The sequence below is a fragment of the Carettochelys insculpta genome, chromosome 2, assembly GCF_033958435.1.
Source record: "Carettochelys insculpta isolate YL-2023 chromosome 2, ASM3395843v1, whole genome shotgun sequence".
Lineage (NCBI taxonomy): Eukaryota > Metazoa > Chordata > Testudines > Carettochelyidae > Carettochelys > Carettochelys insculpta.
Genome location: NC_134138.1, coordinates 239,879,645 through 239,906,818, shown reverse-complemented (window position 1 = coordinate 239,906,818; position 27,174 = coordinate 239,879,645). Strand labels below are relative to the sequence as shown.

Sequence of the window (27,174 nt, the reverse complement as noted above, 5' to 3'; positions counted from 1 at the left end):
TATTTCCCCACATTTCTCCATGTGTGTGCAAACATCTAAAGTGTTGAGCACCCCGTAGTCCCCTGCTGCTTTTTCCTTTTTGTTGTTCCTGTGACTGTATTGTAATCTGCTTTTTCACTGTCCAACATCTAGCACTCAGATCTCCTTTTATATGTACACTCCCTCCCTCCCTCCCTCTCTCTCTCTGGTGGGCTGTCACCTCCCCGCTTTGAATCTAATTTGCAGCCCTCCTCACTGCTTTGCTATAACAGGTTAGTTACCTCATTGTGTGTGTTTTTTTTTTTTTAAAAGGCAACAAAACAAAACCCCTCACCTGCTAGGCAGTGAAAATCTGGCCAAAGAGAGAAATAATACTTCTTGGAGCTGTATTTTACAGGCCCAACCTTAGAGCAAGGTGGTTGGTTGCCTTGGGCCCCATGCTCCAGTTGGCTATAGCATCCTCTGCCCTCCAACCTGGCCCTGCTGTCAGCATCCCGTCCCTTTCCAATCGCCAGATGCTGCTGGGTCAGCTCTGGTATGTTATAGTTACAGGTAAGACCTAATACACAAATGCCTGAGCATCAAAAATCCAGGTACAATCTTTACAACAGGGGCAGGATTTCCTCCCTGCACTGGAACAGTTGCTTTTGGATCCTTATTAAACAGCACCTCGTGAGACCGTTTCCCTTCTCCTGCCCTGTTTTCTGACTTGCGTGGCACCCCGGTGGAACAGCTGCTAAGATACTAGTCATAAGCCTGGCTTTTCCTGATGCTAGGGTGCACTAGAGTGCAGCTTGGGCTGCATTTCCTCATTGTCCAGGCATGCCGTTTCCTTGGGCCACCTTGAGAGATGTGTTGGTACTGAAGCACCTAGCCAGTCAGATGTGTAATCTTGCAAAAGTGAGTGCTGGTGATGGACACACAGTGAGATGCAAGTGTTGTGCACCCTAATTTGTATAGATCAGCAGCTTCAAGGAAAGAGAGCCCCAGGGCAGTATTGTAAAATAAGCTAGAGAGGCCATGTTACAAGTGACTGGTTGACGGGAGTACCCTTGGTACTAACACATCTATGTGCTGGTTACTTACTCTAATACTGGGCTCGTGGATAGTACGATCAAGTTTTGCTCAGTCTAGAAGCTGGATTCTCTCATTCGAAACAACTCAGGAAGCCTAGAGAGACTCCGTGGCCTCTCTCTGATGGTTACCTGTGCCACCCCCGTGTCGTGCCTGTGCCAGCACTCCAGTCCCAGTATAGGCTGCAGGAAAAGACTGAGGCAGACCTCTGCTTTGCTACACCTATCTCCTACTGACATAAGGTCTATTAAAGACTGTGTCAGTGGCTCAAAATAGAGCTGTCTGTGAGCAGCTGTAATTCCTATCGCTGCAGGTTCCATTTGGCTTTCACTGTGGTACCCAGACCTTAATGTAAGAGAGTCTGGGAAGGTGACATGGGAACTGCTGCTGATTATCTGATTGGAGGAGCTAGTCAGTTCTTGATGCTTTTAAAACACCAAAACTGTATGAGGTAGGTCTGAAAAGTTTGTTCAGGAATGTGGAGTAATCTGAAGGTTAGTACGCTATTAATTTTCTGTGGAACTCATGGTCATGTGAGTCTGCATGCTAATTTCACGGAAGGAGCTTTACATGGAACTGAATCAATTGGCAGTGAGTTGTCAATAAATTTATCTCCTGTGCCGCATGATATTGACAGGCTAATGAAGTATTCTTTCTCAGATGCAAGGCCATTGGCATTTCCTTCTCTCTTTCACAAGAGGTAAGACTTTTTAAAATGCTAGCTGTATGTACTGGGGGGCTGGTTTGGCTGCTAGTTATGGCCAGCTGTTGCCACCCAATGGGGCTAGCATGGACTACAGCAAACAGATCAGGTTAATGAGTACCCTTGTATGTTTCAGTGGATCTATCACAAGTGCTGAAAGTTAACCCAAGTTTCAGAGGATCACATGTCACCTTTGCAGCAACAGTCAAAAAAAACCCGTGCAACCGCAGTTGTGCCGTCAGGCCTGCTGACAGGGGCAGTTGCCCCTTGGCCCCTTTGAAATGCCACAGAGCACTTTGCTGCCATTCCATGAGCAGCTTTGAGGGAGCATGGGGAGGCCACTGCTGACTGCTCTAAGCCCTACTCCTTCCACCCTTGGCAGTGCAGGGCCCTGGACCCCCATCCCACTTTCTCCCTGGGCTCACAGCTGCTGTCAGCACTGCTTCATGCAGTTCTTCATCTGGGTCTGCAGTGTTGCAGCTGGATCTCTATTATTGCAGCTTTCCTACCTTCATAGTTAGACGTAAGATTTTGTTTGTCTGTGTTCCCTTTCCATTCTCCCAAAATCAAAGGACACCCCAAGATCATTTTGTATTAATCTTCCGGACACTTTCAGAATGCACACAAAAGTGCCTTGTAATTGAATAAGCTAGTTAATGTCTGCTAGACTAAATTTCACATCTTCCCTCGTTACCCAAGAGTGGGCGTAGGCAACCACGACCTGTGATGTAAACATTGATTCCCTTAATGCCACTAAGATGCTCAGCAAAAGCAGACTGTGTAAATACACCTTATCCTACTGTGTGACAGCAGCTACTTTGGTTAATGAGTGCAGGTTATTTACACGTATATGTATCATTGTTTCTGGTAATGGTTATAAAACGGGGATGCATTCTATCCATGTTTTGAATTTGCATTCCAACATTTACCTAAACCCTGGCTCGGTATCCACAAACAGCAATAGTTTTTAATATTTTGTGAAATTTTACAGCCAGTATTCCTATCTGGCTGCATGGGAAACTGCATACCAGTGGCTGAGCCTAGACAATTTAAATGCTAATGTGTAAAGTATTTGGTTAATATCTTAAATAGGGGCTTGTTTTTCCAGTTATCAAAAATGCCTGTTACTAAGATTAATCATAAAAACAGTTAAAGATATAAACAATCTAGAAAATGTTGATTGTCTTTGCACTTCCTGGGCCATTTTATGCAGTAATGCAGTGAAATGATTTCCAGAAAAATTATGCAAAGATATCATGAGCTATGTATAAGGTTTTCCCTTTATATAGGCTAGGTCTACACTAGCACCCCTCTTTTGAAAGGGGGATGCTAATGAGACACTTTGGGATATGCTAATGAGGTGCTCCAATGAACATGCAGCACCTCATTAGCATAGTGGCAGCCATGGCACTTCTAAAGTGCGACTTTCGCTTGCACGTGGCTCGTCTACACGGGGTCCTTTTTGAAAGGATTTTGCACACTTCGAAATCCCCTGCTTCCTATTTGGTTATAGGAATAAGGGGATTTTGACATGTGCGGGGTCCTTTCGAAAAGGATCCTGTCTAGACGAGCTGCACACGATCGAAAGCAGCACTTACAAAGTGCTGCAGCTGCCGTCATGCTAATGAGGCACTGCATATTCATTGCAGCACTTCATTAGCGTATCCCGAAGTGTCTCATTAGCATCCCCCTTTTGAAAGTGGGGTTCTAGTGTAGACCCAGCTGTAACGTGCAGACTGGGTTATTTTCCTTTAAAGTGTAAGTTGTTGCTCCTTCATTACGTGCCAAGTCTTAAACTCACTGAAGTCAATGACACAGCTTCTATTGATTTTATTGGAAGCAGAATAAAGCCTGTTGTTCACTGCCACTGCATCAAATGAAAGCTCGCAAAGGAGAGCTGCTCACTAAGGATATTAATAGTGCCTGTCATGGGCCCTGAATCCAGATTGATAAAGACCCAGGAACCCAGAACGGTCAGATAGTGCCACAATTCTTTTCCACTGTAGTCTTCTCCACAGCTGCCAAAATATGAAGGTTTTAAAGTTGGGCAAAGTCGTTAATGTTAAATGAGCAAAGGTTTAACCAGTGCTTGTTGGTACGGAATAGGACATGCTTTACCACTTACATCAAAAGTGAACCAAAGTGGTCTCTGCTGGCTTTCACCAGCTAGGAGAGACGTAGGTTTATCTTGCCAGCTCTTGCTCTTCATCTCCCCATCAAAACAAAAAAGCAGTTAAGTAGCACTTTAAAGACTAGCAAAATAATTTATTAGGTGATGAGCTTTCATGGGACAGACCCACTTCTTCAGACCATAGCCAGACCAGAACAGACTCAATATTTAAGGCACAGAGAACCAAAAACAGTAATCAAGGAGGACAAATCAGAAAAAAATGATCAAGGTGAGCAAATCCGAGAGTAGAGGAGTAGAAGAGGGGGGAAGGTCAAGAATTAGATTAAGCCAAGTATGCAAATGAGCCCCTATAGTGACTCTGAAAATCCCATCCCGGTTCAAACAACATGTTAATGTGCCGAATTTGAATATAAAAGGCAGCTCAGCTGTCTCCCTTTCAATAGTGGTGCAAAAATTTTTCTTCAGTAACACGCAAACTCTTAAGTCATTAACGGAATGGCCCACTCCATTAAAATGTTGACTTATGGGTTTGTGGATCTGGAATGTTTTTATGTCAGTTTTGTGCCCATTAACTCTTTGTCTAAGGGAGTTAGAAGTCTATCCAATGTACAAAGCATGTGGGCATTGTTGGCACATGATGGCACATATGATGTTAGTTGAGGAACATGAGAATGTGCCCGTGATTCTGTGAACAACCTGGTTATGTCCAGTGATGGTATTTCCAGAGAAGATATGTGGACAAAGCTGGCAGTGGGCTTTGTTGCAAGGAAAGGTTCCAGGACTGGTATTCCTGGGGTATAGACTGTGGCTGTTAGTAAGGATCCTCATGAGGTTGGGAGGGTGTCTGTAGGAGAGAACAGGCATGTCACCCAGGGCCTTCTGGAGTGCGGCATCCTGATTAAGGATAGGTTGTAGGTCTTTAATAATGTGTTGCAGTGGTTTGAGTTGGGGGCTGTAGGTGATGACCAGTGGGTTCTTGGCTTTTTTGGGCCTATCTTGGAGTGGCTGGTCTCTGGGTATTCGTCTGGCCCTGTCGATTTGTTTTTTTATTTCTTCTGGTGGGTAATTCAGGTTTATTAATATTTGGTAAAAATCTTGTGGTTTTTGGTATCTGTCAGTTGGATCAGAGCAAATGGGATTATACCTAAGGGGTTGACTGTAAACAATGGATCTAGTTATGTGTGCAGCATGGAAGCTAGAAGGGTGTAGGTAAGTATAGCCATCAGTGGGTTTCCGGTACAGTGTGGTACTGATCAGGCCATCTTTGATTTGTACTGTAGTGTCCAGGAAATGTCTCTTGCGTGGAATAATCGAGGCACAAGTTGATAGCAGGATGCAGATTGTTAAAGTCTCTGTGGAATTCTTTTAGAGTCTCTATACCGTGGATCCAATCATAAAGATGTCATCAATGTATCTTAAGTAGAGGAGGGGTTATAGGGGACCAGAGCTGAGGAATCGTTGTTCCAGGTCAGCCATAAATATATTAGCATATTCTGGGGCCATGCGGGTGCCCACAGCAGTTCCACTAATCTGGAGGTATAAATTGTCCCCAAATCAGAAATAATTGCGGGTGAGAACAAAGTTACAGAGGTCAGACACCAGATTGGCTGTGGTGACATCAGGGATGGTATTCCTGATCACATGTAATCTGTCTTCTTGTGGAATATTAGTGTACAGAGCCTCTACATCCATGGTGGCAAGGATGGTGTTGTCAGGAACTTTTCCGATGTTTTATAATTTCCTCAGGAAGTCAGTGGTATCTCAGAGATAGCTGGCGGTGTTGGTGGCATAGGGTTTGAGGAGGAAGTCCACATAACTCGATAGTCCAGTGGTAAGGGTGCCAATACTGGAAAAATGATAGTGCATCCGGGGTTTCCAGGTTTGTGAATTTTGGGAAGTACATAGAATAATCCAGGCTGGGGCTCAGATGGTGTGTCTGAGTGAATAAGGTCCCGAGTAGCAGCAGGGAGTTCTTTAAGTAGCTGTAATTTCCTTTGGAATTCCAAAGTGGGATCAGTGGAGAGAGGTCTGTAAAATGTGGTGTTGGAGAGTTGTCTGGCTGCCTCCTGTTCATAGTCTGACTTATTCATGATGACAACAGCACCCCCTTTGCCAGCCAGTTTGCTTATAATGTGTGGGTTATTTATGAGATATACCCATGGTATAGAGACTCTAGAAGAATTCCACGGAGACTAACAATCTGCACCCCACCATCAACTTATGCCTCGATTACTCCACAAAACAGAGACATTTTCTGGACACTACAGTACAAATCAAGGGTGGCCTGATCGGTAGCACACTGTACCAGAAACCCACTGATCGCTATGCTTACCTACACCCTTCTAGCTTCCATGCTGCACACATAACTAGATCCATTGTTTACAGTCAAGCCCTTAGATACAATCCCATTTGCTCTGATCCAACTGACAGAGACCAAAATCTACAAGATCTTTACCAAATATTAATAAACCTGAATCACCCACCAGGAGAAATAAAAAAACAAATCGACAGGGCCAGACGAATACCCAGAGACCAGCTACTCCAAGATGGGCCCAAAAAAGCAAAGAACCCACTGGTCATCACCTACAGCCCCCAACTCAAACCACTGCAATACATTATTAAAGACCTACAACCTATCCTTAATCAGGATGCCACATTCCAGAAGGCCCTGGGTGACATGCCTGTTCTCTCCTACAGACACCCTCCCAACCTTATGAGGATCCTCACCAACAGCCACAGTCTATACCCCAGGAATATCAGTCCTGGAACCTTTCCTTGCAACAAAGCCCACTGCCAACTATGTCCACATATCTTCTCTGGAAATACCATCACTGGACATAACCAGGTTGTTCACAGAATCATGGGCACATTCTCATGTTCCTCAACTAACATCATATGTGCCATCATGTGCCAACAATGCCCACATGCTTTGTATATTGGACAGACTTCTAACTCCCTTAGACAAAGAGTTAATGGGCACAAAACAGACATAAAAACATTCCAGATCCACAAACTGGTTAGTCAGCGTTTTAATAGAGTGGGCCATTCTGTTAATGACTTAATAGTTTGCATGTTACTGAAGAAAAATTTTTGCACCACTATTGAAAGGGAGACAGCTGAGCTGTCTTTTATATTCAAATTTGGCACATTATCATGTGGTTTGAACCAGGATGGGATTTTCTGAGTCACTATAGGGGCTCATTTGCATACTTGGCTTGATCTAATTCTTGACCTCCCCCCTCCTTCTACTCCTCTACTCTCTGATTTGCTCACCTTGATCATTTTTTTCTGATTTGTCCTCCTAGGTTACTGTTTTTGGTTCTCTGTGCCTTAAATATTGAGTCTGTTCTGCTATGGCTATGGTCTGAGGAAGTGGGTCTGTCCCATGAAAGCTCACCAAATAAATTATTTTGTTAGTCTTTAAAGTGTTACTTGACTGCTTTTTTGTTTTGATGGTATGTAGACTAGCATGGCTCCCTCTCTGTTACTATTCATCTCCCCATGTTTATCTAGGACTGCTGAAATCAGATGAAATGCTACCAGCAAAGCCTCTTTTTTTTGTTAGCTCAAAGGAAAGCATGGTCCTTGTCTCAAAATGCTTATCTAGTTCTAAATATTCTATGGCTGACTCCTTGTCTTTTGATACTGATGCCATGTGCAGCCAAGTTTGTTTTGAGAACCATGCTCTAAAGAAAGAGAACAATGTAAGCAAGAAAAGGTCAATAAAAAATTGTGGTGTACTAGCTCAGTAACTGGTGCCGTTTGCTCAATTACATTTTAACAGTATGATCTCAGTAATGAAGAGCTGACTAGTGAACATAGTTGGGTATAATTCCCCAAGTACTCTCGAAATATAACACAGCAAGGAGGAGTATAATGAAAAATAATGGAGAGGTAGCTGGGGGCTTACCTTATGATCTGTGTTCATTACAATAAATGACACTTTCACTGCAGTGTTACCGTAAAGATTATTGGCTGCTGTGTAATGTGGGTCTCTCCAGAATAGAACAGCTTTGTCTGCATGGTGTTGGCTGTGGGAAAAAAAAGATATGCTGAATTTATTAATTATTTTCCCTATATTAATGGTGTACTGCTCTAGTCAAAATTGTTGCAGGAAAATGGGGATGCACTTCCCTTATAGTGGTCATCAGTATGTGTGTCACCATGTGTGGTGCCCCACAACTCCAGATATACATCTCGAAGGTCCATAGATTAGTAGTCAGCTCTTTATGAATAAAGAGTCAGTGGCCTCCGTCTTTCAAAATTCTAAGGTTTTAAATGTGGTGTGACGAGGGAAAAGTTTGAGTAAGCAGGTTTGCCTGGAGATGAGAATTACAAACAAACTAAAACCTGGCTCTGACTACACTTACTTTTATTACAATATATTTAAAAAAATATTGCACAATCTGGGCCCCATGCCATCAGATAAAAATGTATTTTTTAAAAAAGCAATAAACTCAAGCATTGTGTGCACAGTTAGCAAACACTTTTCAATGGTGCTCTGACCGGTGCTCTCATATGTACCATAAATAGGGTGACTATCCGCCTTGTATTTCGGGCGCCAGGAAGTCATCCCAGTTTATTTCTAAAAGGGGGCTACTTGCCCCATATTTGCTGTTTCCTGGCTCCCCGAGCTGTGGGGAGCTGGAGCCTGACTAGCCTGGCTCCTTCCAGGTTCCCAGCTCTCTACACATCAGGGAAGCCGGGAGGATAACTTGCGTGGCTGGCTTGGATCCTGCTCCCTGTGCCTCGGCTGCCGCCTGGCTCCTCACTGCTCGGGGGAGCCGGAGCCCCAGCAGCACGGCTGTCGCCTGGCTCACAGCTCCCAAGCTGCAGGGAGCCAGGAGCGCACTGGCACTGCTTGCCCGGATCCAGCTCCCCATGGCTCAGGGAAGCCAGAGCTGGATCAACGTGCTACTGTCTGACTCCCAACTCCCCGCTGCTCAAAGGAGCTCAACTCAGGCAGCACAGCTGCCACCTGACTCCTGGCTCCCCACAGCCTGGGGAAGCCGGGAGCTGCTGCTGCCCCCCACAGCCAGGGAGCATCTCTCCCCAGCAGCGTGGCAGCCCCTATAGGGCAGCCACCCCCTGACTGGTAGGGTGACGGTCCCGTTTTGGCCGGGATACAAGCTCATCCCCCTGTCCTGCATTTGCCCTGGGGAAGTCTGATCACCCGAACTATAAACCCTGAAAGCGAGCAAGCAAACTCCCCACACTGATCTGCCTCTGCTCTCCCCATGCACCTGCTTACAAGTACAGGTTTGGTTTGTGTCTGCAGAGTGACACAGCGGGCAGGGAATTAATACAGTTGAAAGGGCTTCTATTGGGAAACTGAAGGAGGATTTTAAGAGGGACAGGACAAAGTCTATTTCTGCATTCCTGCAGCATTCTGGTTGCAAAAATCAACCCAAAAGGGATACCATCTAATTTTCCCGCTCTGCTTTCTCCCATAGAACTGGAGGCAGAGGTGGGAGAAGACCGGTTACTTTTCTGAAAGACGAGCTTGCATAAGAACAAGTTGTTGGGCTTATTCATAGAACCTGGGTGAAAATTAATATTTGACATGCATGAGATCGAAGTAAATGTTCTGTTAAAGTTTAAGAAGAGAAGGGATTATGAATTTGTAAACCCTCCAGTACTGACATCCAGGTCTCTGGGAAAGTGGGATCCCTAATTGCACCACTCAGAACCCTTAACTGGGATTAGATGGTCCTGATAGAAGCACTTACTGCATTAGATACATGTTCCCCCAAGTGTGGAGTTTGAGACACCTCAGCAGTTCATGGGTGGTAAAACTAATACGTTTTCTAAGAAGTCTCTGTGAATCTTGACAGCCCTGGCCTTTGCTGACATACAGCTATTCATTCCCACCACCTGTATCAGAGGGGCCAGGGGCTTCTCTGCTTCATTTTGAACCCTTGCCAAGCGCCTTATGGAAGAAGCTAGGGATCACTCAGGAGTAGAATCCAAACTGTGTCCCCTACGCTAGGGTGGCCAGGAAAGCGATCGCATAGGAGAAAGTATGGCAACTTTATGCTGCCCAAAGTTTCCTTTGTTCCGGTAGCATGGCTGTTCCAGTACCCAGTGGATTGTATGTTTTATCTATGCAATAGGCCATGAGATCCACCAGTCCAAACACACAGTATAGCTGCCACAGATTGATTCCTGGAGAGTTTTTTTTAAATTATGTATGTACAATAGTTTTTTTATGTTGGTACATGCCAATACTAAGTACCGGCACCTCACCAGCCCCAGCCGAGGGAACCCCAGTGGGGATGGGGGATGAAAAGAAGCTGGCTGAATACCTGCTCCTTTTTCTTTCTTTTTACTACACAAAAAAGCAGTGTGTACATGAATTAGAGTATCTGGAGTTCATGTTCTCTTCTTTTTATCAATGAGCTCCCTGTAAGTAGACAGAAATCTGTAGAATAGCTCAAACAAAACCATTCAGGTAGTACGTAGCCATTTTTACCAAAACAATATGAAGAACCTTGAAATCAGTTGCTGAAACATTTAAGAAAAAATCACACATAATTATTGGCTTTAAATTGAGATAGCTCAGCATGAACAGCAGTACTAATGTAAGCAGCCAGTGTGTCTGATCTCAAGTCAGTGGCCTAGACTTCAGCCCCAACCACATAAGTCAGTGTAACTGTGCGGTGTGCAGATTTATATACTGTATGCACATACTGTAAGGCGCACATGCAAGGCACGGGGTGATGATACTGAATACTGAGTTAACAGACCATGCACATGTACGCACACATGCTCTGGAGTGCTCACCAGCACCATTTCCTGTAAATGCATTTTGCTTCACAACCTGCACAGTCTCTTGCTAGAGGGACCGACCCCTCCGGCTCTGCCCATTCTCATTCACCAGTTGCAGGATTCCTCTTGTCCAAAAGAACATCTCAGCCCCTTCTGGTTTGTAGGGGGTGTGGCTGATATCTCTGCCTAGTGCTTAGACCTTTTCCTGGTCAAACGTGCAAATGGAAAAATACATCTTGAGCAGTGAAGTGATGGGGACACCTTTTAAGAGTCCCACTGAAGTCAATGGATACTCTCAGGAGTAAGAGCCTTGAGAAGAACCTCACTGAGTTTATCTATTACTTGAGTGTCCTGCAATGGAAGCAAGCATTCCACTAGGGAAGGGAGAAGGAGATGGAAGCATTGGAGGGCACTTCCATTTTTTCTCACATAGAGTTTTATGTGCCAATAATAAGCAATTTCTATAACTGGTTACTGTTGTTTGCCCATGCAGAGACACCATGAGATGTAAGGTATTCCCTTACTCCAGAGCCTGGGCAACCTGCGGCAACAGCTTGTACATGGACAGTGAAGCAAGCTTCCCAGGCCTCTACTTCCTCTTTTTCCTGTGCACAGTAGGATGGTGGCAGTCAATGTAAATGAATTGTCCACAGATTGAGAAGTACCCTGGTGTCGGCCAATAGCAGGTCACATCCCTCGTGAAGTAAGGGGTCACGCTGGGGGATAGGAGAAAGGGCTCTGTCTAGCTCGTTGTTGTACATGGCTAAAGGATTTAAGTAAAATTTCCTATAAAAATATTTCATGCTATGAGAAGGGTCTAAGATGTTGGGTCCAGTAATCATAAGGCAAGCTGCCCATTGTGCCAGTCTGAGTTACCCATTAACCTCAGTGGGAGTCTGTGTGAACAATGGCGTTCACCACTATGGATCCACTTGCAGACCTCGGGCCTAAATCAGTAGCCTTTTCTAATGATGTGTATTGCTTGCTCAAAAACCGGCTGGTTTAGGTCAGGTTACCTTGTGTAAAAACAGGCGGCCCTCTGTCTGCAACCACTTTTGCAGCCTTTTGACTATCCTGGATCTGATGGGGGACATTTTCTCAATATCTTAATTTAGGGTTCTGCTCTCGGAAGGAGAAAGATTCAGGTGCATTCTGCTTCTGTATTTGATTATTTTATAGAGGTTCACTTCATGCTTCTGTTTGGCTGTACACAGTGGCTAAGATTTTCATATGACTGAATTTTTGAGTGCTTAACCCAATACATGATAAAGAGGCCTGATTTGTGGTGGATGCTGCTCAGCAGTTTCAGAAGATGTTAGGGTATGCTGAGTGCCCTTCCAGTGCAAATCGGACCTCTTTAACATGTATTGAGTGTGACACATAAAATCATTAGGCATTTTTGCAACTATTGACTTGCTTCTTTTTTCTTTGAATGGATTTTTTATATTCTTCCAGTGGTGCTCCTCTATCACAATTCCCATCAAAGTACAGAATCCAAAAAGGTGTTATGCTCAGAGAGTATCAGAAGATTTGGTTTGGTTTTGTTTTCATTATAAAAGAATTACGAAGCATCCTGTTAGAATTCTGTAGCAAAAATATATAACATTCATTAGCAGAGAAAGGTCAACTCAAAGAATTGTGTATAAAATCAGTCGTTCCAGAACCTGCTGTTTCCAATTTACATAAAATCATAGTCAGGTTAAAAATCACAAGCCAGTAAAAGTTTCCTTACTTACCTTACTAATGATGCCTTATTAGCTTTCTGAGCGTTATGGTGAATTCTCCATCTCTGGAAAATTTTAGATCCAGAGTCACTCATTTTTTTAGACTATAGGCTATAGTTCATCTACAACTACTGAACTTGAAGCAGAAATGAATCCAGGAAGGTCCCATGTTCTGCATTAGCAGGAGGTCAGACTAGAGGCTCACAGTGGTCCCTTCTGGGTTGTACAGTATTATTAAAACTTAACATTTTAGAAACCTTGCCTGCTTGTTATTTACTTTGTGCCTTTTGGTTTAGCTTGGACTGTGGAAATAGGCTAGTCAGTTTCCCTTTTGTTTGTAGCCACATTTCCAGATTCTCATTCACTATCACAGTTCTTCATTGGTTTGTTCTATGGTATAGCAGCTATACGCACTGCAAGGGAGCGGGTATTTGTAAAACAAAATTGTTTCCAGGGCATTTTTTTTCATTTCGTGAAGGCTCTCCTACCCCAAAACATACATGAGACCCACAATTGTATAGAATCTAGTATCTGTGTGTGCATGACGTGCCTAGCTATTTGGTGGCATCATCATCAGTCAGGTGGAGAGCTGTTAGCCCGCTTGAAATAAGCCAGTGAGTACTTGACAAGGATGTAGACTGAGTTTAACTCAGCTGCTTTGCAGGTTATGATGCCCCATTGAAAGAGACTGGCTACCCAGTTGCTCTGTCCAGTCCAAAACCAGTTCAGTATGACCACAGGGGCCTTGGCAAATCAAAACCTGGTGAATTGGTCATTGACAAGAGTGTGATCAATGACTGTAGTCACTAACCACTCTTTGCTCCAAATGCATTCCTTTTCCTGACATACCATAAATTACAGTAGGGTCTCAGCATTTACAAACTGAAAGGTTTGTGAATTCAAGTATTCGTGAGCGGCTGCAAGCAGCCACTTCCCCCAGGGCTCTGGGCAGGAAGTGCCCGCTCCCCTGGGGCTTCAAGCCCCATATTTGCAAAATTCAACATTCATGAGGGTTCTCAACATGGAACCCTCGCAAATGTTGACCCTCCTGTACCATGAAGAGCATCTAGAAAATAGGTGAGCTGGCAGGTGCTTGAAGAGGCCTGTATACAAACCAGGTTGCTGTTCTTATGGGTCTTAGTGAGCAGCATGACAGAAGTCTTCTCACAGCAAATAGGTGTGTCGTATTGTGTTATGAAGTATTGGTGACCATGGCAACAGAGATGCCTGTAAAGCCCTACTAGTAATAAACATTGCTTTAAGCTCTTTGTAGACCACCCCCATGTGAGGTGAGTGGCACCAGACAAGAGCACAGTACTCTGGTGTCGAATTGCCAGGCCTGATGTTCTAAGTATCTGGGCGCTCACACGCCAGGTTGAACCAATCAGTTTTCTGGGCGGGCTGTTTCAAGTGCAGCCTTTGGCTGGCATCTTCACGAAGTAGTTGCACAACATTAATGACCTATCCAGTTTGACACTGCGGAAAGCTGGGTTTGGATCATGCTGAAGGCATTGGCCATTGAGGAAAACTTTAAACTTGTGGCTTGCATTATGCAGATGAAATGCGTTAGAAATAACCTTGGAAAAACTTGATGGCAGGTATCATTGACTGTAGTAGTCTGCCATGAGCTTCATATCATCATTCAAGACCTTATCAGCTTTTTGAGAAGGACTGAGCTAGGTAGCTTCAGCAGACATCACCATAGATTAACTTACATGAGTGTAGTTGGCAGTTCGCTGATGTACACTTTGAATGGAATCAATGGAAAAATGGAACGCCGTTGCTCAGACACTTCCAAGAGCTACAGCCCTTGGCCATGTGTCTAAATGGCATATAGAAGCCATGGTTGGACAGCTCCCCTGTATAGCCCATCTGCCTGTTCGTCACTTGACCAACAAAGCCATTGCCAGAAGGGGCAAGACAATGCACCTGCCGCTGCCAGCTGAGGCTGTAGGATACCCACCTACCATGAATGGTTCTAGAGTAAGGTGCAGCTGCCAGGAGATGGAGCCTCAAGAAGCAGCCGTCGTAAGGTGAAAAGACTGATGGATTTAGAGAAGAGTATGGAACTCATGGATGTATTTTGGTGGGGCAAATATTTTATATGAAGGACATGTGAGGGCACATTTTTGTGGGAGCCCTTTTGTTACAATGTTGGCAGGATTTCATTGTTGCTTAGTGATATTAGCCAGCCAACCTGAAAGCAGAAACATCACTTGTTCAACCCGCACAGCCTGAGCTTGGATATGCACAGTGAGCTGTTCTTTAACAAGCTGCATACCAAGAATTATTTGCTGAAGAAATTCACAAATAATTTCAAATAATGAATACATCTGACAATTCGGCCATCTGTTCTCAGAGCATTTGCAACCACGGGGGTGAGGCTAAATTAATTGAATAAGTGAATCATTTTTAATTATTTGAACTGCCCGACTTAGGACACAGGAAACGCAGTTTACTTTGGAATGTGTGAGAGAAACCAGATTTTCATATCACTTGTTCATTTATCTATTGGTGATTTAAGTCATCTCATTAATAAACACAATTATTGGTAAACTAACAAACCCTTAAGATTTGTGCAATAGTTCATAACCCATCTCTAATACACTTCAGAACTGAACGGCACTCCCTTGATTTGTCTCCTTCCCAACACAACAGTTACCCTGTGGGAGCATTGGCAAGGTCATGGCTCCCACAGAGGGCATCACCAGCCCCATTTGCAGCTTGGTGACACTGAGACAATGACAGACAGAGCTAAAACTGCTTGGGGGCTGGGGGGAGAGGAGGATGTTTGTGTGTTCTTTACAGTAAGTATTTAGCAATGGTATCTAAGGTATTAATTATGCCTAATCACTGCCTACAAACTAACTAGCATGTCGTCATGTATTACAGCAAGCAGCAGCATTTTGAGTCTTTTGTGTTTTCCTCACCTTTTCCAGTACAGTAACAGAGCAGTAGCCATGTTAGGCTGTATTCTAACAAAACAAAACAGCAGAAACCTAGCACTTTAAAGGCGAACAGAATAACTTATTAGGTGATGAGCTTTCGTGGGACAGACCCACTTCTTCAGATGTTTTACGGTACAGTACCTGATAATGGTATTTCATCTAGAATTATGTGTAAATTTGCACATTTATAGCACTCGACATATAAAACCCTGCAGTTATGCTTTAGCCACAACGTGACAAAGCAATGCGTTTTCCCAAGGCTGTGTTTTGAAATCTCTTTGAAAATGCTCAGGACCCGAAATCTTTTACCTTAAGGTGCTGACCTCTAATGCCACTTGCTTTTAGCATTTAAGAAAACAATCTGCAATGGACATAATCTGCACACATTGCCTGGGGAGTCCATATCTGACTCTGACCTTTATTCTGAAATCTGGTATTAACTACTTAGATATTTCCTCCAAGTTTAATATTTTGTTTGCTATGATTATGCTTGTTCATTGCCATCCCCTCCAACTTTAGATCTAGTCTTTAGTTATTGAGTGAGGTAGTGTAGACTAGAAAGAGCATGTGGGAATTTTTATTAAAATATTTTACAGTATGTTTTAATTCTAAAAAAGAATTACTGTTTAAAATTCATAGTATTACAGGTAGTAAGATTCAGTGTTTTTACGCTATACACCTGTTCTTTTCCTTCCAATTCATGCCTCTTAGTTAACACTGTAAATTGCAACATTTAGCAATTCCTAGTTTAATTTAGAAGAATCACCTACTTTCTTAAATGTTTAAGTAATGTGGCAAGCTGCAGTTATTGATTCTCTCTGAATTTATTACAAGAAAGCTGTATTCACTCTTTCCTCTTGGGAATCAACCTCTCGAACTGCATGCTTGCTAGTGACAGCTTAGACCCCTGATACATAACCAAAGACCGTGCTTAATATCTGTGCAACTGCTTTAGGGAATTTTTATTAACTAAAGGCATCATTAAAGAGGAGAGAATGATGAAGTTTAATGAGCATCTTTCTCACCTGATATTGTTAGTTTTGCTGTAACAGCTGCAGTGCTCTTACTTGTTACATGCGATGGGGTTTTGTTTTATACATATACATGGAGGCAGTGGTGTTCACCAGAGATTTTTTTGAAATGTTTATTTAGATAACACATGCACCTATACACACTATGAAAAATGCAACAGAAAAACTTAATTGTGTTTTATGCTTTTTTGGGCTTGCACTTAATCTTCTAGAAAACCTTCATGTTTTGACATAAGGCAGCTTCCTGCAGTCCTGTGGCTGTTGAGTCTATGAACACTCAGCAGATTATGAGCTGCACTTATAAGGCCAACATCTTGTATGTGCTGCATGGGATTATTACAGATGTCTGAAAAGTGTATTTGAAGTTCAGATTTCATGCTTCAGTTTTAGACATGTTGACAGATGTAGACTTCATCACAGAAATAGAACATCCATGTAAACATATGATGTTACAGGTTACTAAATATAAAGCTGTGTGCCATGCATTGGACATCAGCACATATAGTACTGGTCAATACCCAGAGACTAGGGGCATTCCAAGACCCTGCTGTGCACATCATCATCATAAAAGATACCATAAATTATTTCATGGATTGCAGCCCAGGTCCATATTGACCAAATTGAGTTTAATTTACTTTTCATTCATATAGCTTGCTTCTCTGAATAGCACCATTCAGTACCTTTTGGCTCCCCACACCCACCCCTTCTTTTAGAACTGAGAAGCCATGAGTGACTTCTGGTAGTATTTTTTAAACCCACTGAAAACTGTGAACATCTGGGGCCCCATTCTACATTCACTGACTTCAGTAGCATTTCCCCGGTATGAGAGAACTCGAGTCAGGGACTCTCTCTCTTCCATGTTTATGCAATGCCCAGTACAAGAAGGGCCATGTCCCTGGTGTAATAACAACTTGTAAAAGGAATAATGAGTATGCTTCAAGCTAACACCATGTTTGGGATAGGGTTGTAGCCTTCTTCTATACCTCCCCCTCCTCCTCCTCCCCCCCCAACTTTGATCCAGTGTCAGTTAGTGGAAGATACTGTAGAGGCAGGGTATGGTGCAGAGAAAGTTATGCAGTGATGCTACCAGATGCCTTTGTCCTCTCCTGCTTCTTAATGCCCACGGGGAGAAAAGCACTTTCTGGTTGTTTCAGGACTCAAATCCAGGGATGCTGTTTAAATTCAACCCACAAGATCCCAGTGTTGAGTTTCTCACTGTTTGGATTCTGTGCTCTTTTGGTTTGCGTGACATTGTTGGACCCCTATCTTGGTCTGTCCTTAGGCACTAGTGTGATAAATAGGGTTAGTAGTGATGTACGGAAGAATGCTCATGGTCCACTCTAAACTCCTGTTAAAGGCTGAAATCAAGCTTAAATAGTAAAATGTAGTATGTAGCTAGCCTTATGTGTTTGCAGATTTGATCATGTATTTCCATTTTCAGTTGGTAACTTTTCATCATAAAATTGTTGCTAATAGAGCTTCAAATGAACAGTTACATGTAACCGCAAGAGAGACAGCTCTTTCATTTCTATCTTGGAGTGTCTTCTGGCTAGAGTAGCTCCTTCTATTCAAACACTGTATAGTCTAGGTATAGATAAAATTAAAACAAGTTTATTAACAAAAGTGAAAAGTGCCTTCTAGAGACTCAGACTTAACAAATTTACAGTCTTGCTTCAAGGTAAAAATTTTACCGTACTAATTCCCAGCAAGAGGCTGGTCAGAATCTCCAAAAATTAGAATCTCCCACAATTCCTTTATCTTGGGTGAAAGATAACTTGATTTTGTCTCCTTTATGGTCCAGTAAACATTTGAAATGGCTTCTTCCTGCCGGCAAATAAAATCAAGCTGTAAGGAAGCAGACATGGAGATTGCTGATAAAAGAAATCCTATACTGGTTTGTTTGTCCTCCTGGTGCTTGCTGAAATGCAAATGAATTGCTGATTGTGGTGGGATTGCTAATTGGTGACACCTGGCTGGAGGTGTCAGTTTATCATTTGGTTGGGAGATAGCAGTCCCCAGACTAGTTCGGTAAATACAGTTCAGTTCCACGTTTTCTTCATATTCATAGTATAAGTCAGGGCATGTCCCATGCATACATCATGCAAGAATACTAATGATCAGTGGGAGTGTTGTTAGTTTCCAGTGATAACATAACACATAGCAGATATATTGAAAGTGTATGAATTGTGGGTACATTGGACTGGTCAGGCCAGCTGAAATTGACAGATACTAGAGGGCACCCTTGCTCTCTAGATTTAGGATGCTGTTAGCTTCTCTTAGGGAGTGTGACCCTATCGCTAACCATAATGCCATAGTAAAGGCACACAGGTTGACTTCAGAAAGTTAGTGTCAAACTTGGTTGGCAATCCAATGGCATGGGATAGCGACTGAGACAGCAGAGTATATTGATGTATTACTAGGGGATACCTTTCTGAGAATTTCACTAGTGTTGTCATTCCATGTGTATTTACAGCTCAGATGGGGCATATCCGCACTGCAGTCTTAAATACAGCTGTGGATGACATGCACCCTCCCCTTCTGCTGCTGATGGTGCACACCCTCAAAAGGAGCGCTTCCATCAGCTGAAGAGGGACAGGATGAGAGGCTGAGAGACAGGGCTCTCAGCTCTCTCCTGGAAGCCCAACTGCCCCCCACCCCCACCCCAGACTTCTCACTTTCCTGATCCCAGGGAGCTGGCCCCAAAGCTCAATCAGCTATTGTATTCACAGCAGGGAGCAGGGTCCAAAAAGGGTATCATGCCCCCTGGTGGGGAGCCTTGACAGCAGCCTGACTTGGAGAGGAGACCTGGCAGCCGCCCCCAGAGGATCCAGGAGCTAGCTTTCTTGTCAATTTCATGGCTCCGGTGGAACTGTGAAATTGACAATGATAGCTGTCAATCAATATAAGGACTGTGGTGTCTACACTGGCATAAGTCCTACATCTCCTGCAGGCAGGAGCAAGGCTGCCATATAGATGCTGACATAGATCAGCGCATGCTGCATGGTGTCAACCTAACTCTAGGGTAGACCAAGCCTTAGAGAAAGCAAACTTCAGAGCCTTTCTCCTCTAAACATACTGACATCCCCACAGAAAATATTTCTAAAAAGCAGTTTGCGTGGGTAAGGGCAGTTGTTTGAGCTGTATTTACTGAGTAGAGTTTCAGTGTAATTTAATCAGGATTATTCATAAATTATCTGTTAATTATCTGATGCTTAGTTAAATCTTTGCAGCCAGATAGTCTGCTTAGCTTTGTGCTGAATGCTAGCCTTCTTAATTGTTGGATACTTTGTCAACGTTTAATCAGTGATACTTATAAATGTGGCATTGATGAGTTGGTAGCTATCCCACTACTATCAATCATGTGCAAACAGACAGCGAAGACTCTGACACCATTGCTCTCTGTCACATTATCGAGCCCTTGGGTTTTGTGGTTAGGCGTGATGCTCACTGTGCTGTAAATGGGTACTCTATCTCTCCAGTTCAACCCAATTTTTGTCATTGTCGACTTAAATACACTCACTCTGAGCCCTCTGAGCCTTTGTTCCATAACTGTGTGGAATAAAGGTTGTCAGTTTCTGAAGGCAAAACTGCCTTCCTCCTTTTACAGTTTTTAAACACAGTTTTTCCTATGATAACCTCCTCATGAGTCACAGAAAACTAATCCTGTGTACTGCAGCTTAAAATCTGATAGGAATGTCAAGCATATACAGATAATCTAATTACCTTCCGCTTTTTTGAGTTTTTGTAACATGCCTTGTGTAACATGCAGTTGGTTGAAAGCCCATATGTTCGTGATGGTATCACAAATGTTTTTGTCTCATTTCCTTGCAGTCTTTATGGCAGACACATGCAGGCAAATCCAGAACCTCCAAAGAAGAACAATGATAAGTCAAAGAAGATCAGTCGTAAACCTCTGACAGCGAAGAACAAATAAGTCACTGGCATGTGCTGGGGTTTTAAGGCTTTTTTTTTTTCTTTCCTGCATGTGTCTAAAATATTTTTAAGTGTTTACTGAAAAAAATGTTGTTACTCATTTTATAAGAAAGCAAAGACTCTTTCTAATTAATAGCAATTTGCCAAATGCACTGCTTTTGAGACCTTGCTTAAGGAGTACAAAATTATACATTCTTCTAATTACTACTAAAACCATATAGCCAATTAGTATATCACTGTCAGACACCATTTTTAACTTTTTTTGTTTATATGTATATGAAAACTAATATGAAATATTTTCTGTTCACATATATCACATACTGTTACGCTTTATCGGAAGTTTTCCTGCACATACACAGGAATTAGTCATACTTCATATTATTATTATGGGTGACTTTAATAAAATCTTTATTTATATTGTGTTGCATTCTGCAGTAGCATACACAAACAAAATCAGATGATGTTCTTGGGGATTATACACAGAACTTGTTCCCTTGTTACTTATTTTCAGTTTTAGTTTTACTACAGCATTTTGTCTGTTATATCAGTTAGTTAAAATGCAAAGCCTTCTGTCAAGTGTGATTGATTTGTCAGTTTCACTTTTTTCCTTATATTGGTGTGTCACACTTTTTCTTCCCCCCTTGAAAATTGTTTTTAGATTGTGGAAGGGAGATACAAAAGATCATTGTCTCTATGAAGGGCTGCCAACTATCAAACACAGACTTTGGAAGAAAACATTCTCCTTCGAAGAAAACGTGGGAGTATTCTCTTTTAAAAAAATGACTGTTTTATAATCTCTTCAGTGAAATTGCTTAGAAGGATGCTTCTTAAATAGCTTTTGAATAAAACGAGTTATATGTATCTGTGCAAAACCTGCACCACACCCAAGTCCAGAAGCTGCGGTTGTGCAATGCTAAAGCAGGCCAGTGTTTAACATCTGAAATAGCATGAGGTTTCACTGGAGGGATAAAAGCTTAAAACACACAGATTTCAAAATATCTTCAGACATGTAGCAGGCCAGAAGCTGAATGGAAGTTGCATGGAAAGAAGCACATCTCCATAACTGGATCACTGGTGTCAGGACCTTCCTTGCCCCTGAGGTTTCCTCTCTTCTGAATTTCAGACTGGCACAACCAATTGCAGCCTTTCTAATGTCATCCAGACAGCAAGCAGAAAATCATGCCCAGACTCCTGAGATACAGGATTTGCATTAAATAGGAAAAGTAAACAGTTCAAATGTCTTGCATTATAAATTATTTATTATATAAAACACTCTGTATCTGATGGCTGCATCAACACCTCTGCAATAGAGGCCTGTGCTTAAGCCTTTGAGGAATAAATTTGTTGACACTTTATTTATTAAAATCCATTCTTAATTGGTAAGTATGGTGTGGTGAAAAGAGGATGCTGCTGTTTGTGTTTTTTACGTTTCTGTGTATAGAACTTTTACCCTTTTGTCCCTTTCTCCTACAGGTGGTACTTTAAAAAAATTTATGCTGAAATTTTCATAGATTACAAGAACATCATTGGTGGCCTTGTAATTATCTAATCTGGCTTCCCATATAACACAGTCAGTAGGACTTTCCAAAAATAATTCCTGTTTGAACTAGACAATGTATTTTAAAAGCATCCAATCTTGATTTAAAAATTGCCAGCGATGGAAAAAAATCCATCACCCACTGTGGTGAAGCATTCTCATGGTTTGCTGCCATCTGTGCTTTTTTTAAAAAAATAAATAAATAAAAGAACATAACATTTTCTAGCTTCAGCTTTCAGCCATCGGCTCTGGTTAAATCATTGTTCCCTGGGTCAGCAGTTCTCAGACTGGATCAGGACCTCAAAGTGGATTGCAACTTCATTTTAATGGGGTCCCCAGGACTGGTGTGAGACTTGAAGGGACCTGGGGTGGAAGCCTAGGCCCCATGGCCAGGACCAAAGCCTGAGGGCTTCAGCTCTGGAGGACAGGAGGGAGGAGGTGAGGGGGATTCAGGTTACAGCCTCTCCCCCACAACTCAAGGCTTTTTGCTTTGACCTCCTCTGCCCCTCCCTGCCTAGCAAACTGGGGCTCGGGCCTCCTCTCCCCATGGGTTTGTGTGGCTCTGGTGAGCTCAGGCTTCAAACAACCCCCCACCACCACCTTTCCTTCACTCATGTAATAATTTTTGTTGACAGAAGGTCTCGGTACCACAAAGTTCAAGAACATTTGTGGTAGATTGAGGAACCCTCTGATCACATTTCTGCTTTTCCCCCTCCTCGGTACGTAAAGACCGTGCTCATCATCCCCTCCAATGTCTCTTCACTAAGGTAAGCCAGTTTAGCTCCTCTGAGTCTTCAGTGTGGAGCCTTTCCAAATGCAGGTGCCAACATTCATCACCTGAGTCCCTACCCACAGAGCCGGCAAGGTGGCCTGCTTTTTGGGAACCTGAATAATGTAGTAGGACAGAAAGCTGGAGAAACACACAGGAATTTGGTGAAGGAAAGGGGGAGGAAGCTGGGAAGGAATGCGTGTACAAGCTGAAGGGAGGCAAGAGTGAATGAAAGGAACGGATTAGAAGGTGAGAGCAAATCCTGAGAGAGGCAAGTATTGAACTGGAGATTGAGGCAGGGAAGGCAAAGATGTTCCTTGAAGAGCAAGGAAAGATGAAAGAGAAGTCTGAGTCCTGGTCTACACTAGGGATCAAAGTTGATCCCACATACGCAGTTCTAGCCAGGCCATTAGCATAGCTAGAACCAACATATCAGGATCTACTTTGTTCCCTGTTGTACATCAGGGATCTTCGGTCTTGCACCAACATCCCTTACTCAGCACATGGTGTGGAGTACCAAGGTTGACAGCCAAGCTCAGAGATAACCGATTTTGCCACGTCTTCACACATGGCAAAACTGATCCCTAAAAGATTGATCCTGGCCCATGGAACCCCCCCAACACACACACACTCCTGTAACACACAATTTCAGAGAGTAAGTTTAGCTGAAATATAACAAGCATCACTAACAGGAAACAAAAAAGAAAAAGATGAAAATATTCCCCAAAGATAAATGGCAAAAAGAGGGAAACAGAAAGAAATGAGAAATTAGATGGGAGATAATGCAATAATTATTTTAACCGATGCCAAAATGTTAGCACAAATCTACAATAGTTTAAATTTGAATTAAATTGTGCATATGTTCTATAGAGTGGTTGCTAATTAAAAGTTTGCTTTGTATTGCTGGGTTAAATTTATTTCACCATCAAAACAAAAAAGCAGTCAAGTAGCACTTTAAAGACTAACAAAATAATTTATTAGGTGCTGAGCTTTCATGGGACAGACCCACTTTTTCAGATCATAGCCATACCAGAACAGACTCAATATTCAAGGCACAGAGAACCAAAATAGTAATGCTATTACTATTACTAATGCTGTTACTATTTTGGTTCTCTGTGCCTTAAATATTGAGTCTGTTCTGGCATGGCTATGGTCTGAAGAAGTTGGTCTGTCCCATGCAAGCTCATCACCTAATAAATTATTTTGTTAGTTTTTAAAGTGCTACTTGACAGCTTTTTTGTTTTGATAGTATATAGACTAGCACGTCTTTCTCTTTGTTATTTCACCATGTTATTCCAAGAATGGGAAGGTGCTGCAGCTTGTTGCAATGAAGGCAGGGGCAGGGGAATTCTGTGTTCTGTTTGTACAGTGTCCAGGACAAGACTGGGCCTCTGCATGTTATCCAGGGTTTGGGAAAAAAAATAATCCTACTAAGAAAGGACTGTTTTTGTTTTAATAGCCACATCTGTCTATTCTTGTCCTCCTCTGAAGGATGTTTTCCTTGACAAATTTGTCATCATTTGGGACAGTCTGAGTTTAACTTCAGGATTTTTTGCTGCCATCATTAAAGGCCCATTTTTAAGATTTCTGCTTTTGCACTTACCTGTACGTCACAGCCGAGTTGACTGGTCAGCCACCAGGAAGAAAGCAGCGATCGCATAAAGTGATTGTCTAGCTTTTCATAGAATGTCCTGGAAACTCCTTTCAAGATGCTGAAAATTGCCTTTGATATCAACATTTTCAGGGAATAAACAAATGTGTTAAATCGTAAAACATGTTTGAGTTTGGAGAACCAGCTCTGCTTTTTCCAGCAGCAGGCCCGTGGAACAAGAGGTGAGCGGGCTGCATAGTTTTTGGAGTGAAGACCAAAGCTGAGGAGAGGCACTATCAAAAGTGTCAGTTTGCTGAAAGTGAAGATTAACCACCATTACTGGTTTGTGATAAACTCCAGCTGTCATTTATACTAGTGGGAGAAACTCCTCCCGTCAGAGAAATAAGGATTTAGAATCCTAGAAGTGTAGGACCAGAAGAGACTCCACTAGGTCATGTAGTATAGTCACCATCAGTGGGGTAGGACTATGGATTATCTAGACCATCCCTGACAGGTGCGTGTCTCACTCAGGGTGGACTAACAGTGGCCCACAGGCTGCATCCAGCCCATCAGACCTTTTACTCCAGTCCTCAAGCTCCTAGTGGGAGCAGGGTCAGAGGGTTGCCTTGGTCTCTGCAGCTCTTTGAAGCAGAAGCAACCAGGGAACTTGGCATGGTTCCCCTGCCCCAGGTGCCAGCTCTGCAGCTCCTATTGGCCAGGAACCCTGCAGTGCACAGAACTCCCTGGCTGGGCCTCAGTGGAGCTGGTTGAGGTAAGGGCTGCTTGGAGCGTGAGCCCCATCCCCAGCCCAGATCCCTCCTGCCCTTTGAGCCCTTCATTCCCACACTGGAGCATCCTTCCCCACCCCATACTTTTCAGCCCTCCTCCAGAGCCTCTGCCCCCTGCTGGAGCCTTTACACTTACATGCGCTCCAACCCCTTGTCCCTGCCTTGATCCCCCTCCTGCCTTCTGAATGCCAGTCCCAGCCCCTCCTGCATCCCAAACCCCACCTCTCTGGCCCAAACTTAGAATTTGCACCTTTACTCTTCTGCACTCCAGATTTTGTGAGCATTGATGACCCACCGTACAATTTCTACACCAACATGTGGCCCTCAGACAAAACAGTTTGCCCCCGCCCCAGGCTAACGTGTTCTTAAAAACCTCCAGTGATGGAGGTTCCACTTAAATCTCCCTTATTTTGATGTAAGTCCATTGTTTCATGTCCTACCCTCAGTGCGACAATGTTCTTTGTGTTTGAATACTGTTTCCGTGTTCTTTCTGTCTTCTCCAAACTAGACAAACTCAGTTTGTGCAATCTTCCCTTGCAGGTCGTGGAGTCTAGATCTCTACTCATTTTTGTTGTCCTCCTCTAGACTTGTTCTCATTTGTCCACATCTTTCACAAAGTGTGGTATCCAGAACCAGACACAGATGAGGGAGTCCTCACAGCTATGACTCCTGACTTACATTGGATGCGGTGTATGGCTTTTTTCAATTGACTGCCTGTTTCCCACATATATGGTGTTTATTTCACCCACAGGACAAAAGCTAGGGGAGAACAGCATGCATCACATGCTGAGCCTCAGCCAGTCATTAATGTCATTGCTCAAGTTTTCTGATTGGCTTCCAGAGTTAAGGTAGCTTGTTGCCAAGTAGCTTTGCCACTTACTTTTGATTAGCTCTTGGCAAGTCAAAGCGTATGTGATGCTATAGTGTTTATTTGAATTCTAGTTACCAAATAAATACATTGATTAGTCATGTAGTATAAAGAACTGAATCACTATGCTGAAAATAATACATAAAGCTCAGGAACCAGTCCTTTCTTTATACCATTGATTTCTATGGGGAAAACGGTTTTGATGTGTTTTGACTTACCCCACAGGTCTGAGGAATGAATTGTGTCATACATCTGAGGAGCACACCAGCTGAGGCCTTATCAGTGCTGCGCAGAGCAGAAAAATGTCCTATGCCTTGCTTACAACACCCCTGTTAATATACCCCAGAGTGATGTTTGCTTTTTTGCCCCAACAGTGTCAAATAACTGACTCCTTGTTTGTAATCCACTGTAGCCCCTAGATTCTTTTCTGCCCTACTCTCTGCCAGGCAGCCATATCCCATTTTCTGTGTGAGCAGTTGGTTATTGTGCACTTGTTGCTGTTAGTCCTTTTTTGCAACGTGTGTGCTTGTGTTTTTTTAATCAGTGTTTGGTGACCCTCGAAAAGTGTCCCAATTTTTTGATTTGGAACATATGGCTGCCTTGATGCAAAGTGGAAGCACAGGAGCCTGTATTTTGTTTCTACCCAGGTCTTGCATATTAAGGAAATGTAGCTGTAGCATCTGTTCCGCAGTTAGGTGCCAATCTTACAGCTGGCAAGTTGCACCAACAACACAAGCATCTTGCTCAAACTGCAAATTATTCAGTGGCTGCTGTAGAGAGGTGGTGGAGGGTTCAAGGAACTTACCCACTTCTCATTTGGGGACCAAAAAATTTCAGTAAGCTTGCTCACTTTTTTTAACCACTACAATTCTGGGTGAAAACCCAGTCACTGCTGGCTGTACCCCTCTTGGAGTCCTGGAGGCTGTATTGCCAAAGGATGCAGTGTAAGGGGGAGAGGGCTAGTGGAGTCTGTAGCTTTCCCCCCCTCCCCAAATTTGAACCGCCTCTTCCGCCCGATTTCACATTTGGGGTCTGCTTAAGGCATATGCCCTAGCTCTGTACCGCTCCTGGCTTTCTGTCTTAGTCTTTAAGGTGCTGCATGGAGCCTCCTTGTTTTTACAGGTAAAGGCTGACAGCAACCGCTCTCCTACAAAAGGATTTTACCACAGGGTTACAGAGGGAGATGTCTGAATTGGAATTCATTGGCACGTTTAATTCCTTTGCCCTTGGCCTGAGTAGGGATCTTAACTGGCTTGTGCATTATTAAGGCAATTTCCCCATCTTTAATATTTTCAGGAACGAGATATGTCCAACTTAATTAACTAGTCCC

General features: G+C 43.1%; 1 protein-coding gene across 2 annotated transcripts in view; it reads left to right on the top strand.

Annotated features, from left to right (window-relative positions):
* RSU1 (Ras suppressor protein 1) overlaps positions 1-20,867 on the top strand; it is a 179,519-nt gene extending 158,652 nt beyond the window's left edge. For both annotated transcript variants that reach the window (XM_074984813.1, XM_074984814.1), the window contains one exon: positions 20,190-20,867. In XM_074984813.1, coding sequence (XP_074840914.1) covers positions 20,190-20,292 — 103 coding nt within the window. In that variant the 3' untranslated portion in view covers positions 20,293-20,867. The remainder of the gene's footprint in view (positions 1-20,189) is intronic.
* The last annotated feature ends 6,307 nt before the right edge of the window (positions 20,868-27,174 follow it).